The sequence below is a fragment of the Mobula birostris genome, chromosome 16 (assembly GCF_030028105.1).
Source record: "Mobula birostris isolate sMobBir1 chromosome 16, sMobBir1.hap1, whole genome shotgun sequence".
In the NCBI taxonomy this organism is placed as follows: Eukaryota; Metazoa; Chordata; class Chondrichthyes; order Myliobatiformes; family Myliobatidae; genus Mobula; species Mobula birostris.
Window position 1 is genome coordinate 74046331 of NC_092385.1, and position 17521 is coordinate 74063851.

The following is a 17521-nucleotide window of genomic DNA, read 5'->3' on the forward strand; positions in this document are numbered from 1 at the left end:
TAATGCAGGTCGTTGAGGGACAGCAATGAAAGTCACACCAATGGAGTGACTACAAGCGTAACTAATGTTTGAGGTAAAATGCAGTACATTTGTCAGACAGCATGCAATCAAGGGATTTAGTTGTACAATTATCCAATGAAATGAATGCAGCACAATGCATAATAAAATTTGCAGAGGAAAAATTGGCCACACTACAATTCACAATCAGTCCCAATCTCCAAAGCCGGTTCACCATCTGAAAGGGTGTGGCATGCCGATGAAATATCCACTCTATATTGTCAAAAAAATGTCAGATCGTTGTTCATTAGAGACAATTGCTTGGCTCTGCATCCCCTGTGATCTGTGAAATATTCATGATGACTTCTTTTCTAAATTTGGTTCGAATATAACTGTGTAACCATGAGCTGCCGTGCCATGCTGTGTGGGAAGAAGGGGATTTCTGCTCTCTGAGGAGGCTGCAATTCTCTTTGTAACATTTGCTGGCAGTGTCCAATACCGCAGGCACGATTTCACACAGGAATTTTAAAGGGACGCTGTGGGGTTGTCTGAAAGGAGATGAATACTGACAACAATGGCATATTATTGTGTTGTGTCTTACCAAAGTAAGCAGCCTGTAACTTTAAAATAAAGAGAAAGGAATCAGTCTGGCATTGTCAGCGTTGTTAACCAGCAAGGTATCAGATCAGGTTTGAATGGGCTATGATGTTGCCATGGTAAATCACTCTGCAAGATATTGCCTTGTTCTAATATAGAGCAAACTGACACACAAACATATTTTAATCAGGAGCTCAAAACAAAACGTGAATGTAGTCTTGACAGTATTCTAACTGTGGTAGTATAGTTGCAGCCCATGTTAGCTTCACATGTTCTCGATATTTATTGTATATTTATTTAATTATTATTTATTTTTTATTTCTTTTTTTCTTTCCCTTTGTATTTGCACAGTTTGTTATCTTGTCTACATTAGCTGTTTGTCTGTTCTGTTGGGTACAGTCTTTCATTGATACTATTGTGTTTTTTATAATTACTGTAAATTCCTGCAAGAAAATGAATCTGGGGTTGTACAGTACTGTGCAAAGGTCTGAGGCACCCTAGCTACAGTAGTGCTGGAAAGTTCATGAACCCTGTAGAATTGTCACTACTTCTGCACAAATATGACCTAAAATGTGATCAGATCTTCATGTAACTCCTAAAATAAATGACACAAAAACATTATACTTGTTCATTTATGTATTGAGAAAAATGAACCAATATTACACATATTTGTTGGAAAAAGTATGTGAACCTTTGTTTTCAGTAACTGGTGTGACCCCCTTGTTCAGCAATAACTTCAACCAAACGTTTCTGGTAACTGTTGATCAGTCTTGCATATTGGCTAGGAGGAATTTAAAGCCATTCCTCCTTACAAAGTTGCTTCAACTCTGGGATGTTGGTGGGCTTCCCTGCGTGAACTGCTTGCTTCAGGTCCTTCCACAGCATTTCTATAGGATTAAAGTCAGAAATTGACTCGGCCTCCTCCAGAAATCCCCAGCATTCCAGATGCCAGTAGGCAACCAATCCAATTCACTCCATGTGATATCAAGAAATGGTTGAAAGCATTGGATACTGCAAAGGCTATGGGCCCAGACAAAATCCTGGCAATAGAAACATAGAAACATAGAAAATAGGTGCAGGAGTAGGCCATTCGGCCCTTCGAGCCTGCACCGCCATTTATTATGATCATGGCTGATCATCCAACTCAGAACACCGCCCCAGCCTTCCCTCCATACCCCCTGATCCCCGTAGCCACAAGGGCCATATCTAACTCCCTCTTAAATATAGCCAATGAACTGGCCTCAACTGTTTCCTGTGGCAGAGAATTCCACAGATTCACCACTCTCTGTGTGAAGAAGTTTTTCCTAATCTCGGTCCTAAAAGGCTTCCCCTCTATCCTCAAACTGTGACCCCTCGTTCTGGACTTCCCCAACATCGGGAACAATCTTCCTGCATCTAGCCTGTCCAATCCCTTTAGGATCTTATACGTTTCAATCAGATCCCCCCTCAATCTTCTAAATTCCAACGAGTACAAGCCCAGTTCATCCAGTCTTTCTTCATATGAAAGTCCTGCCATCCCAGGAATCAATCTGGTGAACCTTCTCTGTACTCCCTCTATGGCAAGGATGTCTTTCCTCAGATTAGGGGACCAAAACTGCACACAATACTCCAGGTGTGGTCTCACCAAGGCCTTGTACAACTGCAGTAGTACCTCCCTGCTCTTGTACTCAAATCCTCTCGCTATAAATGCCAGCATACCATTCGCCTTTTTCACCGCCTGCTGTACCTGCATGCCCACTTTCAATGACTGGTGTATAATGACACCCAGGTCACGTTGCACCTCCCCTTTTCCTAATCGGCCACCATTCAGATAATAATCTGTTTTCCTATTTTTGCCACCAAAGTGGATAACTTCACATTTATCCACATTAAATTGCATCTGCCATGAATTTGCCCACTCACCCAACCTATCCAAGTCACCCTGCATCCTCTTAGCATCCTCCTCACAGCTAACACTGCCACCCAGCTTCGTGTCATCCGCAAACTTGGAGATGCTGCATTTAATTCCCTCATCCAAGTCATTAATATATATTGTAAACAACTGGGGTCCCAGCACTGAGCCTTGCGGTACCCCACTAGTCACCGCCTGCCATTCTGAAAAGGTCCCGTTTATTCCCACTCTTTGCTTCCTGTCTGCTAACCAACTCTCCACCCACACCAATACCCCCAATACCGTGTGCTTTAAGTTTGCACACCAATCTCCTGTGTGGGACCTTGTCAAAAGCCCTTTGAAAATCCAAATATACCACATCCACTGGTTCTCCCCTATCCACTCTACTAGTTACATCCTCAAAAAATTCTATGAGATTCGTCAGACATGATTTTCCTTTCACAAATCCATGCTGACTTTGTCCGATCATTTCACCGCTTTCCAAATGTGCTGTTATCACATCCTTGATAACTGACTCCAGCAGTTTCCCCACCACTGACGTTAGGCTAACCGGTCTATAATTCCCCGGTTTCTCTCTCCCTCCTTTTTTAAAAAGTGGAGTTACATTAGCCACCCTCCAATCCTCAGGAACTAGTCCAGAATCTAACGAGTTTTGAAAAATTATCACTGCTGTTCCTTTATTGCACTTGTGCTCCAGAACTTGCTGCACCACTAGCCAAGCTGTTCCAGTACAGCTACAACACTGGCGTCTACCTGGCAATGTGGAAAATTGCCCAGGTATGCTCCGTACACAAAAAACAGGACAAATCCAATTCAGCCAATTACCACCCTATCAGCCTACTCTCAATCATCAGAAAGGTAATGGAAGGGTCATCAACAGTGTTATCATTTAGCACCTACTCGGCAATAACCTGCTTACGGAAACAACAGGAATTCTGCAGATGCTGGAAATTCAAGCAACACACATCAAAGTTGCTGATGAACGCAGCAGGCCAGGCAGCATCTGTAGGAAGAGGTGCAGTCGACGTTTCAGGCCGAGACCCTTCGTCAGGACTAACTGAAGGAAGAGTGAGTAAGGGATTTGAAAGTTGGAGGGGGAGGGGGAGATCCAAAATGATAGGAGAAGACAGGAGGGGGAGGGATGGAGCCAAGAGCTGGACAGGTGATAGGCAAAAGGGGATACGAGAGGATCATGGGACAGGAGGTCCGGGAAGAAAGACAAGGGGGGGGGACCCAGAGGATGGGCAAGAGGTATATTCAGAGGGACAGAGGGAGAAAAAGGAGAGTGAGAGAAAGAATGTGTGCATAAAAATGTGTAACAGATGGGATACGAGGGGGAGGTGGGGCCTTACATGGACTGAAGAGCTAAATACCAGAGGTGAGATGAGAGTGATAGCCCTTGACATCAAGGCAGCACTTGACCGATTATGGCATCAAGGTGCTGTAGCTAAAATGGAGTCAATGGGAATTAGGGGATAATCCTCCACTGGTTGGAATCATATCTGACACAAAGAAAGGTGTTTGTGGTGGTTGGAGGTCAATCATCTCATCCTCAGAACATCACTGCATGAGTTCCTCAGGGAAGTGTTCTAGGACCAACCATCTTCAGCTGCCTCATCATTGACCTTTCTTCCGTCCTAAGATCAGAAGTGAGAATGTTCGCAGGTGACTGCACAATGTTCTGCACCATTTGTGACTCCTCAGATAGTGAAGCAGTTCATATTCAAATACAGCAGGCTGTGAACAATATCCAGACTTGGGCTGACAAGTGGCAAGTAACATTTGAGCCACACAAGTGTTAGGCAGTGACCATCTCCAACAACGCTCGAAGCTTAACACCATCGAGTACAGGGTAGCCAACTTGATTGGTACTCCTTCCACAAACATCCAAATCCTCCATCATTGATGAACAGTTGCAGCAGTGTGTACTACCTACAAGATTAACTGCAACAACACAGCATAGTTCCTAAGGCAGTACCTTCCAAACCCACGACAACTACCCATCTAGAAGGACGAGAACAGAAGATATCTGGAAACATCACCACTTGGAAATCCCCCACCAAGTCACTCAACATTCTGACTTGGAAACATATCACCATTCTTTCATTGTCACTGGGTCAAAATTATGGAATCCCCTCCCTAACAGCACTGTGGGTGTACCCACACCTCAGGGACCGCAGCTCATCACCATCTTCTCAAGGGCAACTAGGGAAGGGCAATAAATACTGGCTTAGTTGTGATGCCAACATCCCGTAAGCAAATAAATAAATAAAAAACATTGTAGCGCGTAGGGCCCATTTCTGTACTGTTCTACGTTCTATGACATGTATCCAATTAGTTAAAAAAAGAGCAAGGATTTTTTTCAAAACTCCCAGTAACTAAAGGACACTAAGTGGTGTGAAAGTAGAAAGAATGAATATATTATTGTGGGACCTAATTGTTGTATATGGTTATTTGTTTCAGTTTTCAATAGCTTTCAAAACACATCTCACTTCGATGAACACAATAGGGAGCTTGGGATGCAGGAAACATTGAAATCTTTTGAATTTATATTACTGCTGTAGCACAGATCCTCCCCAAAGATTTACTGCAAAACACAACTTTAATGAAAAGAATATCAGCAACTAGTTCTGCTGACAGTCAAACAAAATTCATTCTCCGGTGTCTGTTAATTCTATATTTCTTTCAGTTGTTGAGTAAAAGTGAAATTTACTTTCTTAAAGAGTTAGAAGATTAAAAAAAAATCAGCCTTGCAAAACTGTCGCCATTTACCTTATTCAGAGATACAGCATGGAGTAGGCCATTTTCGCCCAATGAGCTGCACCACCCAGCAACCCAACGATCTTACCCCAGTCTATTCACAGGAAACTTTACAATGATCAGTCAGCCTACTAACCAGCACGTCTTTGGACTGTGGGAGAAAACCTGAGCACATGGAGAAAACTAACACGGTCACAGGAAGGAACGCACAAACTCCTTACAGAGGACGTTGGGATTGAACTACAAACTCTGACGCTCTGAGCTGTAATAGCATCGCACTGACCTGTATGCTACCGTGGTGCCCGTTTATTGCTCCACTGACTGAGATAGCATCTTTCCTATAGATTTTACTAATAAGACTCTACAGGAGTTTTATCTAATGGGATCAGGTTCTGCCTCAAGTTTTTAAATGCAAAAGCAAATGTTAGCAGCAAGTTAAAAAGGAACATGGTTTCACAGAATAACATCACTCCGGTGCCTCTCGGAACCCCAGGAAGCTTTGGTTTGATATCCATTAGACTAAGTTCAGTCAGTGCGGTGACTTAAATATGGAATACACTGTTGCCCCCGGCAATGTTAGACAGCATGTTCCAAATAAACACCTTGGCAGATGTTGACCTTTTCATGACACCATTCTATTGCCTAGTAGAAGGAAATTCACACTTGAAAAAATGGGAATAGGTCCTTTTCTAATTTTATTTTATTTCATTTATACTTAGAGATACAAAATGGAATACATACTTCCAGACTTTTGAGCCATGTTGCCCCAGAAACCTCCAACAACCCCAATTTAACCCTAAACTAATCATGGGACAATTCACAAAGACCAATTAATTTACCCCGTACATCTTGGGAGTGTGGGAGGAAACTGGAGGGAAAACCCATGCATTCCATGGGGGGACATACAGGGACAGAGTGCTCCGGGACTGAACTCCAAACTCCAACGCTCTGAACTGTAATAGTGTTACACTAGCCACTACACTGTTGTATCTTGTGGGGTAGTAGATAGAGATCTCCATTCTTTCTTTCTATTCAACTATTGAAACCATATTGCAGAAGTGGAAAACTCTATTTTGAGTTCCTTGGGAATTTTCGCCAGTATTTGGAAAATCGAACACTCTTATATAGCATTGTTCACAATCAACTAGCACAACATCAACAGACAGCAACCAGTAAATAGTCTACTACATAATTAGTTCACTACAATCTTCAACTTCCAACTATATGTTTTGTTCAGCTTCTGGTCATAAACAGGAGTCAGTCTTCAGTTCTTAAAAAGTAAATATCACGCAGTACTCAGTACGAAGTTAAAGCAAGTGCTGTCTAAGAGCAGCTTTGTAAACAAGCTCTGCATAGAGCAAGGTGCTCTATCTATAGAAAGCAACTGCACCTGCTTCGTTACTGCTTGAGCAATGAAGTATTTAATTAGTGTTGTTTCAAAACAGACAATGCTGACTAAGTTACTTAGTTCAAGGAAGCTTTCAGACAAGATGGATGATATCATTCAGCATATCGATAACTGGCATGTTTATAGTTGGGAGTTTTAAGTACTCAAAGAAGTTGCTTTACAGCATTGATGGCAGGTAGTTGAGAACTATTTCTCTGAGAAGCTTTTAGATTGTTTGTGTAAAAGGCTATCTGAGGGATATCACATTCGTGTGATGTCACCCAAGTGGTAGAGAAAGGGTATAAATGTAGAGAGCAGTTCAGGCTTATTATGAATGGGGTAAGGAACATCATGAAGCATGAGAAATACATGGGGTGAACTGGAATCCATTCCTCTGGTTTCAATTTCTGCAACAGACTCATTAATCTGCATCATTCGTATGTCTTTTTAGTTTATACTAATTGTACCTGTGTTTTGGAAATCATTTGTCCTGTGTGTTTTAGACATGCTTTGTAATTTGGACATGTTTAAGATAGAAATCCTCTATGAGTTTTAAGTGTGATTTATGAATGTTTGGATTTAAACATGTAACACTGAAAATAAATGAAATGTTTTAAATGAGTTTGTTAGCTGGAAGTATCTTTTCCTTGGTAGAGAGAGGGGATCCACTGCTCAAACAGTAGGTACTTGCAGCTAAGCTCACTGTGGAGATAAAGCAGGGAAGCAACATAGCCTTTGAAGACTGAGGATTTACAGTATAATCTCCGTTTAAACATAACCATATAACAATTACAGCATGGAAACAGGCCATCTCGGCTCTTAACTCTTACTCTCACCTAGTCCCACCGACCCACACTCAGCCTATAACCCTCCATTCCTTTCCTGTCCATATAGCTGTCCAATTTAACTTTAAACAACAACATCGAACCTGCCTCAACCACTTCTGCTGGAAGCTCGTTCCACACAGCTACCTCCCTCTGAGTAAAGAAGTTCCCCCTCATGTTACCCCTAAACTTTTGCCCTTTAACTCTCAACTCATGTCCTCTTGTTTGAATCTCCCCCACTCTCAATGGAAAAAGCCTATCCACGTCAACTCTATCTATCCCTTTCATAATTTTAAATACCTCTATCAAGTCCCCCCTCAACCTTCTACGCTCCAAAGAATTAAGACCCAACTTGTTCAACCTTTCTCTGTAACTTAGGTGATGAAACCCAGGTAATATTCTAGTAAACCTTCTCTGTACTCTCTCTATTTTATTGACATCTTTCCTATAATTCGGTGACCAAAACTGTACACAATACTCCGAATTTGGCCTTACTAATGCCTTGTACAATTTCAACATTAAATCCCAACTCCAATACTCAATGCTCTGATTTATAAAGGCCAGCATACTAAAAGCTTTCTTCACCACCCTATCCTCATGAGATTCCACCTTCAGGGAACTATGCACCATTATTCCTAGATCCCTCTGTTCTACTGCATTCTTCAATGCCCTACCATGTATGTCCTATTTTGATTAGTCCTACCAAAATGTAGCACCTCGCATTTATCAGCATTAAACTCTATCTGCCATCTTTCAGCCCACTCTTCTAACTGGCCTAATTCTCTCTGCAAGTTTTGAAAACCTACTTCATTATCCACAACGCCACCTATCTTAGTATCATCTGCATACTTACTCATCGAATTTACCACCCCATCATCCAGATCATTAATGTATATGACAAACAACTTTGGACCCAATACAGATCCCTGAGGCACACCACTAGTCACCAGCCTCCAATCTGACAAACAGTTACCCACAACTACTCTCTGGCGTCTCCCATCCAGCCACTGCTGAATCCATTTTACTACTTCAATATTAATACCTAACGATTGAACCTTCCTAACTAACCTTCCATGTGGAACCTTGTCAAAGGCCTTACTGTTCATATAGACAACATCCACTGCTTTACCCTCGTCAACTTTCCTAGTAACCTCTTCAAAAAATTCAATAAGATTTGTCAAACATGACCTTCCACGCACAAATCCATGTTGACTGTTTCTAATCAGACCCTGTCTATCCAGATAATTATATATACCATCTCTAAGAATACTTTCCATCAATTTACCCACCACTGACATCAAACTCACAGGCCAATAATTGCTAGGTTTACTCTTAGAATCCCTTTTAAACAATGAAACAACATGAGCAATACGCCAATCCTCCGGCACCATCCCTGTTTCTAATGACATTTGAAATATTTCTGTCAGAGCCCCTGCTATTTCCACACTAACTTCCCTCAAAGTCCTCGGGAATATCTTGTCCAGACCTGGAGACTTATCCACTTTTATATTCCTTAAAAGCACCAGTATTTCATCTTCATTAATCTTCACAGTTTTTGTAACTTCCCTACCTGTTTCCCTTATCTTACACAATTCAATGTCCTTCTCCTTCATGAATACTGAAGAAAAGAAATTATTCAGAACTTCCCCCATCTCTTTTGGCTCCACACATAGTTGTCCACTCTGATTCTCTAAGGGACCAATTTTATCCCTCACTATCCTTTTGCTATTAATATAACTGTAGAAACCCTTTGGATTTATTTTCACCTTACTTGCCAAAGCAATCTCATATCCTATTTTAGCTTTTCTAATGTCTTTCTTAAGATTCTTTTTACATTCTTTTTGTTCCTTGAGCACCTCATTTACTCCATGCTGCCTATATTCATTGTAGATATCTCTCTTTTTTCGAACCAAGTTTCCAATATCCCTTGAAAACCATGGCTCTCTCAAACTTCTAACCTTTCCTTTCAACCTAACAGGAGCATAAAGATTCTGTACCCTCAAAATTTCACCTTTAAATGACCTCGATTTCTCTATTACATTCTTCCCATAAAACAAATTGTCCCAATCCACTCCTTCTAAATCCTTTTGCATCTCCTTAAAGTTAGCCTTTCTCCAATCAAAAATCTCAACCCTGGGCCCAGACCTATCCTTCTCCATAATTATATTGAAACTAATAGCATTGTGATCACTGGACCTGAAGTGCTCCCCAACACAAACCTCCGTCACCTGACCTATCTCATTCCCCAACAGGAGATCCAACACTGCCTCTTCTCTAGTTGGTACCTCTCTGTATTGCTGCAAAAAACTATCCTGCACACATTTTACAAACTCCAAACCATCCAGCCCTTTTACAGTATGGGCTTCTCAGTCTATGTGTGGAAAATTAAAATCTCCCACAATCACAACCTTGTGCTTACTACAAATATCTGCTATCTCCTTACAAATTTGCTCCTCCAATTCTCGCTCCCCATTTGGTGGTCTATAATACACCCCCATAAGTGTTACTACACCTTTCCCATTCCTCAATTCCACCCAAATAGCCTCCCTAGATGAACCCTCTAATCTATCCTGCCAGAGCACTGCTGTAATATTTTCTCTGACAAGCAATGCAACACCTCCCCCTCTTGTCTCTCCGATTCTATCACACCTGAAGCTATTAAATCCAGGAATATTTAGTTGCCAATCACACCCCTCCTGTAACCATGTTTCACTAATAGCTACCACATCATACTTCCAGATATCAATCCATGCTTTAAGCTCATCCATCTTTCTTATAATGCTCCCAGCATTAAAATAAATGCATTTAAGAAATTTTCCTCCTCTTACTCTCTGTTTATCACCAATGGTGCAAACAACTTTACTATTTTCTTTTTCTTCCTTCTCCCCTACATCTGTTCCTACACTCTGGTTCCCCTCCCGCCTTGTATCTAGTTTAAATCCACTGGAGCCTCTCTAGCAAACCTACCCACAGGAATATTTGTCCCCCTCCAGTTCAGATGTAAACAGTCCCGCCGGAACCGAGTCCCACCTTCGCTGGAAAACTGCCCAATTATCTATAAATCTGAAGCCCTCCTTCCTGCACCATGTCTTCAGCCACATGTTGATCTGTGCTATCTTACTATTTCTAAACCCGCCTGCACGTGGCACTGGTAGCAATCCTGAAATCGCTATCCTGGAGGTCCTGTTCTTTAACTTGGCGCCTAACTCCCTAAACTCACCTTTCAGGACCTCCTCACTCTTCCTACCCACATCATTGGTGCCTACATGGACCACAACATCCGGCTGCTCACCCTCCCCCTTGAGAATACCGAGAACATGATCCCAGATATCGCGGACCTTGGCACCAGGGAGGCAACAGACCATCCGGGATTCTCGATCTCTTCCACAGAACCCCTTATCTGTCCCCCTAACTATTGAATCCCTTATCACTACTGCTCTCCTCTTTTCCCTCCTTCCCTTCTGAGCTGAGGCTCCCGTCTCAGTGCCAGAGATGCAACCACTGCAACTTGTCCCTGGTAGGTCGTCTCCATCAACAATATCCAAAACGATGGACTTATTATTGGTGGGAATGGCCACAGGGGCGCTCTGCTCTTTAGTGAGAATACTCATGGCTATTTATATCGGATAAGGCTTATGGTCTTTATTTGAGATTACATCTTCACAGTCAGCAAACCTAACACTATTACACAAGCATAAGTTAATATCTGATGCATTACTGCAATTTAGTGACTACTCTCTGCATGTTCCCAACCACCTGTAAGCATTTTTAAGCATGAAAAAAGTTTAAAAGCATCATGGTCTAGTAAGGAAATACTAGAAAAGCCTACAGAAGGTAGTGGATATGGTCACTGGTATAGTTCTTTCCACCAATGAACACTTCTACACAGAGCGCTATAACAGGAACGCAGTATCTATCATCAGTGACTCCCACCAACAAGGTCATGCTCTCTTCTCGCTGCTGCCATCAGGAAGAAGGTGCAGGAGCCTCGGGATCCACACATTCAGATTCAATAACAATTATTACCCCTCAACTATCAGGCTCTTGAACCAGAGGGGATGTCTTCACTCAACTTCACTCACTGCATCACTAAATCATCCAGAACCTATGCACTCACTTCCAGGGATTCTTCATCTCATGTTCTTGATATTTATTGCTTATTTATTTATTGTTATTATTTTTTCTTTCATATTTGCACAATTTGTTGTCTTCTGCACATTGGTTGTTTGCTTGCCCTGTCAAGTGTGGTCTTTCATTGATTCTATTATGGTTCTTGGATTTACTGAGTATGCCCACAAGAAAATGAACCTCAGGGTTGTATGTGGTGACATATGTACCTTACTAATAAATTTACTTTGAACTTTGAACTTATTCTTACCTGCCGTCACGATCCCAGTCATAGACATCCACCTTCACTGTTCTAAAGCAGAATGGCGAAAAGCAAGCACATGATATTAGTACAATTGCTGACATGGATCCAGTAGCCTTTCCTATTGGCTGTGTTTTACCATAAGAAGCATTTAATTTTCTTCTATTATTTTTAAAGATGGCATATTCCATAAATTAGAATCTAAGAGAGCTGAACCTTAAAGACAAACAATGAGGTTAATGGAACTTGTTTACAAGATTATTGGAGAGTAATAAATATTCAACAGCTACAAGAAGGACTAGATATCAGCGGGCATTTTCTGAGCAAACTCAGAGATGACCAGGACAAGGGCAGAAAGAAGGAAGTATTAAGGTGGGGGAAGAGAAAGGTAATAAAAAGGTGTTTAAAGACAGGGCCTTGCAGGACAGAAGTTAGGAGTTCTGAGACACTGGTCAAATGGCCTAAACCGAGTTGGGAGTTTATTTATTTATTTAAAGATACAGTGGGAATAGGTCCTTCAGGCCCTTTGAGCTGCACCACCCAATGTCCCCAATTTAATCTAGGCTAATCATGGGACAATTTACAATGACCAATTAACCTACCTATTGATACATCTTTCGATTGAGAGAGGAAACCGGAACATCTGGAGGAAACCCATCTGCGCACAGGGGAACGTGCAAATTTGCCTACAGAGGACATCGGAATTGAATTCCGAATCCTATGTTCCAAGTTGTAATACCGTCGCTCTATGCTACGTGATGGTTTAGAAAAGTCAGGTGTCTATGGGCAATTTGATGTGTTTTAAGATAAAATTGTTCAGCAAAACATGGGCAAATTGAGCAAAGGTCCAGACACTGGAGTTCTGGATGTGATGTTAAAAGGTTGATAAGGGGACAGGGAGTGTAATGTTGAAGCTAGCTCAGTTTAAAAGACACAATATACCACAATGTGTGACTGCATACACTGACCTGTCATAGTCCCCATTGCAAAGAGCTCGAACTGGGATGGTGAATGGCTGCCAGACTGGGTTCAATGTATTCTTCACCACTTCCGTTTTGTGGCAGATAGTAAACCTAAGAGATAGAAAGAGCAAGAAAAGATTTGTGCATTAGTGATAGCGGACCTGGAGAAAGACCGGACTTAGTACCTAAGCCACACGTGAAGGCCAGGAGCTGGATTTGGTTGTCAGATGCCATTTGAGATGCACAGCATTGGGAACATTTAATAAGTCATGGAAGCTTATCTCCACCACCTCCTCCAGCTACGATGACTTTAAGGAACTGAGGAACTTTATCAACACAATAATAATCAAAGCTAAGAAGTAAGAGCCAAATCCAATGTGACTTTACTTGTTAAAAAGAGGGAAAGAGAAATACAGTAGTTGTGAGCTTGATGGGAAGGGAGACATGGAAATAGTGACAGTTAATTCGTATGCAGCGTACAAGCAGTTAACTTGAAGGAAAGAATGGGGAGAAAGAGACAAACACAATGAACTGTAATTTCATGTAAATTGCAGGTGTCTTGGATTGTATGAATATTTCATCAATGCTATGTTCTACAGACTTGGCAGATAGAATGAAGATGCAGTTGCAGGTTCACTTGCATATAGTACTCTCAAGGTATCGTGAGAAGTCTGGTATATTTTATCATGCGAATCATTTGGTATAATTTTATAGCATTCACCCAATTAAGTTCTTTGATATTGACAGGAAATAAAAATCTAAAAAAAATAAGAAAAACTGTTTTATGTATCTGTGAGATTTGAGTGTTTTAAACCAAACATCAGATACTTCCTATTCACACATATTTTTGGTAATCATATTCTATATTTTAACATTTTTCACATTTTTGTTTAATTATCAGCAACAGGAAAGGGGGAAGGGAGAGAAAAATGGATTTTACCCTCACTGCATGGGTGTAAATTTTATCTTTATAGAACTTAATTAATCAGCAAACCTTAACTTTCATTGAGAGCCCAAGTGAGATCTCTAATGAGTGAATGAAATTTATTTCCGTCAGTACAAACATTAGAAAAAGCATCCTTTTCAACGATGATTTCATAGGACAAAATTACAACAACAAAAAAACAGATATTCTTTAAAACAGACCAAAAGGGTGTAGGATGAATCTACAACTTATTATCATTTATTTACACTACTCCCATTCATTTTAAATCATATATTTTATATTTGTTCATTAAATTATTTTAAAATAATTTTTAAACTCGTTAAGTTGAGAAGTGAGCAAGTTGTTGCCTTTTGAAGGGGTGGTGTACGTAGAGTTAATGACAGGGAAAAGGAGAATTACAGGCTCTAGAGAAAGAAATTAGCTGCCTAGCATGGCAAAGGAATGAGACAAATGGCCGTCATTTGCGCTATATCAATTATAAGCAGTGATAAAGATTTATCCTGGAGCTTCAGTCCAACAGATATTTGAAAACAACACATAAAGTAGCTGGAGGAACTCAGCAGGTCAGGCAGCATCTATGGAGGGAGGTTAACAGTCACCATTTTGTTTTGAGTCTAGAAAGAAAGAGGGGAGGTAGTCGTGTAAAAAGGTGAGGTGAAGGGGTGGAACAAAAACTGGAGAGTGATAGGTGGATGCAGGTGAATGGGTGGGGGCTAACATGATAGCCAGATGAAGGAAGAGGAGAGTAACAATGATGTAAGAAGCTAGAAGGTGTTAGGCGGAAATAACAGAGCTGAAGAAAATGGATGGAATCTGTTAGGAGAGATCAGTGGGCCATGGAATAAAGGGAAGGAGGTGAGGAAGGGAACAGAGGGAAGAAAGAGTGAATGATGGGCAGATCAAGAAGGCAGGTGGAAGAAGGCAGGATGATGGGTTGGTGGGATAAGAAAAAAAATGGATAGAGGGGAGTGGTGTTTGGAAGTAAGAGAAATTGATGTTTATTACATCACGTTGGAGACCACCAAGGTGAGAGATGAGGGAAATAAAAACTTGAATGATTCTTTTCAAAGGATTTCCAAAAATTTCTGTTTCTATTTTGGAAAATTCCTGCTTTGGCAGGGAATGAGTATGTAATAGCACTTTTACCTCTGAAACTTGTCTGTGCAAATTGAATTGGGGATGAGTAGAAGACAACCCCCCAGAGGTACTCTGTTTCAGCAGAAATTGCAGGCACGATGACATGAAACTGCCTACTCACATACAAGGGTTAGAGTGGAGTGTTAAAGTGTGCTTTCCTGAAATTAGAAATTACATCTATTACTGTTCAGCCAATGTAAAAAGCACTTTACTCTCTATTGAATGCAAACAACAAGCAAAAAGACTGGAGATGTTGGAAACCTGGACAATGGTAGCATAGTGGTTGAACACTGCTTTACAGTAGCAGCAACACAGGTTCAATTTCCGCTGTTGTCTGTAAGGAGTGTGTACATTCTCCCCGCATCTGCATGGGTTTCCTCCCATAGTTCAAGGACGCTCCGATTGGTAGGTTAATCGCTCTTTATAAACTGTCTCGTGATTAGGCTAGGGTTACATCAGGGGTTGCTGGGCTGGTAGAACCTACTCCACAATGTATCTCAATCAATTAATCAATCAATAAATAAAAGCAGGGAATGCTAGAAACACACTATAGGCTGCCCTGGGAGTGTCTGATGAGGCAGTGAAGAAGGATATTCCACTGCTTCCATATATTTATGTAGGTGAGTATATCTGAGGCTGATAACCCCAAGTCCCCAAAGACAATGAATTTGATATTGAGGAAAATTTATGAGTATTCTGCCCCCTACAAATTTTGGGCTTTGATTCTCCGTATTTTTTCCAGCATTCTTTTTTGTTGCTTTTCAGTTGTTGTTTGTGTTCAACAGAGGGTAAAGTGCCTTTTAGATTGGCTGACCAATAATAGATTTAATTTCTAATTTCGGGAAAGGACACTTGAATACTCCACTCTGACCTTGATATATATGTTTTTCTTCTCTCTCTACGGTACATTTGCATCTACTTTTAAAGTCTGAATACTAATACGAACTAACCTTAGTAACACAGAAAAATTGCTGGAGAAACTCAACAAGTCTTGCAACATCCATGGAAATGAATAAACAGTCAATGTTTCAGAACTATTCATCAGGACTGGAAAGGAAAGGAAAAAGCTTGACTATAAGTTGGTGGAAGGGGAAGGAAGGCAAGCTGGCAGTGTCCATAGATACTGCTTGACTTGCTAGGTTCCTCCAGCATCCTGTGTGGGCTACTCTGGATCTCTTGTGTTTCTGAACTAACCTTAGCTGACTTGAACCATGGACACAACTAAATTATTTCATTCAGCACAACATTGTGGGTCAAAGGGCCTGTGGTGTACTTTTCTATGGTCTATTTTGATACCCAACCCAACCTAATGCATACATTGGATCTGTCTTGCTGATATTTTCTACAGTGATATTTCTGAGATTTCTTCATCTTTCCACAAGCACTGCTCTCTTTTCACCATTTTGAACCAGGTTCTCAATGACGTTGATTCCATTTACTGCATTTCTCAGCCAGAGCTAGAATAGCTGTCCCCTTCTCTTAGGGTTCACTTTCCACCACAAGGGGTCATCCTCCATAATTCTGATCACCTTCAAGGTGACATCACCACCTGTGATCTCCTCTCCCCTCTCAGTGTCTCATCAGGATCATTCCATCTTTGAATCCCTGGTGCACCCTTCCATCTCCTCCACCACCCACTCTTCCTCCAACAGCACCTTCTCACACATCCGCAGAACATATAGCACCTAGCGCCTTACCTCTTCCCTTTCCACCATCAAGTTTACCAAATAATCCTCTAAGGTGAAGCAGAGATTTCCATCTACATTTTGTGGTCATAATGTGGCCTTCTCCAAAATGCAGAAATCAAATGCAGATTGGGAGAACCCTTTGTAGATTATCTTTCTTTATAGCATATGCCCTCTAATCCAGGCAGCTTCCTGACAAACCTCTTCTGCACCCTCCCCAAACACTCCACATCCTTCCTGTAATGGGTCAACAAAAGCTGAATATAATACTCTAGATATCCAGAGTTTTCAAGTAGCTCCTTTATTTCTCAAACGAGAAAATCTTCAGATGCTGGAAATCTAAGCAACGCACACACAAAAAGCTGGAGGAACTCAGCAGGCCAGACAGCATCTATAGAAAAAAGTACAGTCAATGTTTTGGGCCAAAACCCTTCAGCAGGACTGGATAAAAGATGATGAGGAGTCCAAGTTAGAAGGTGCGGGGAGGGGAGGGAGAAACACAAGGTGAAAGGTGAAACTGAGAGGGGGAGGGCTGAAGTAAATTGCTGAGAAGTTTATTGGCGAAAGAGATACAGGGCTGGAGAAGGGGGAATCTAATAGGAGAAGGCAGAAGCCCATGGAGGACAGAAAAAGGTGGAGGAGCACAAGAGCGAAACGATGTGCAGGCAAGGAGATAAGGTGAGAGAGGGAAAAGGTAACGAGGAATAAAGAAGAGGAGGGGACAGGACTGGAAGTTCAATAAAATGATGTTCATACCATCAGGTTGGAGGCTACCCAGACGGAATATAAGATGTTGTTCCTCCAACCTGAGTGTGGCCTCATCATGACAGCGGAGGAGGCCACGGATTGACATATGGGAACGGGAAAGGGAAATGGAATTAAAATGGGTTGACACTGGGAGATCCTGCTTTGTCTGGTGGATGGAGAGTAGGTGCTCAACAAAGCGGTCTCCCGATCTACGTCAAG

The 17521-nt window shown here is 41.4% G+C and overlaps 1 protein-coding gene across 1 annotated transcript in view; it reads right to left on the reverse strand.

Annotated features, from left to right (window-relative positions):
- LOC140210888 (copine-9-like) overlaps positions 1-17521 on the reverse strand; it is a 562459-nt gene that overhangs the window by 103584 nt on the left and 441354 nt on the right. The window contains exons 9-10 of the mRNA XM_072280144.1: positions 12794-12898; positions 11835-11876 (exon numbers count right to left, since the gene is read on the reverse strand). Of these exons, the coding sequence (XP_072136245.1) occupies positions 11835-11876; positions 12794-12898 (147 nt within the window). The remainder of the gene's footprint in view (positions 1-11834; positions 11877-12793; positions 12899-17521) is intronic.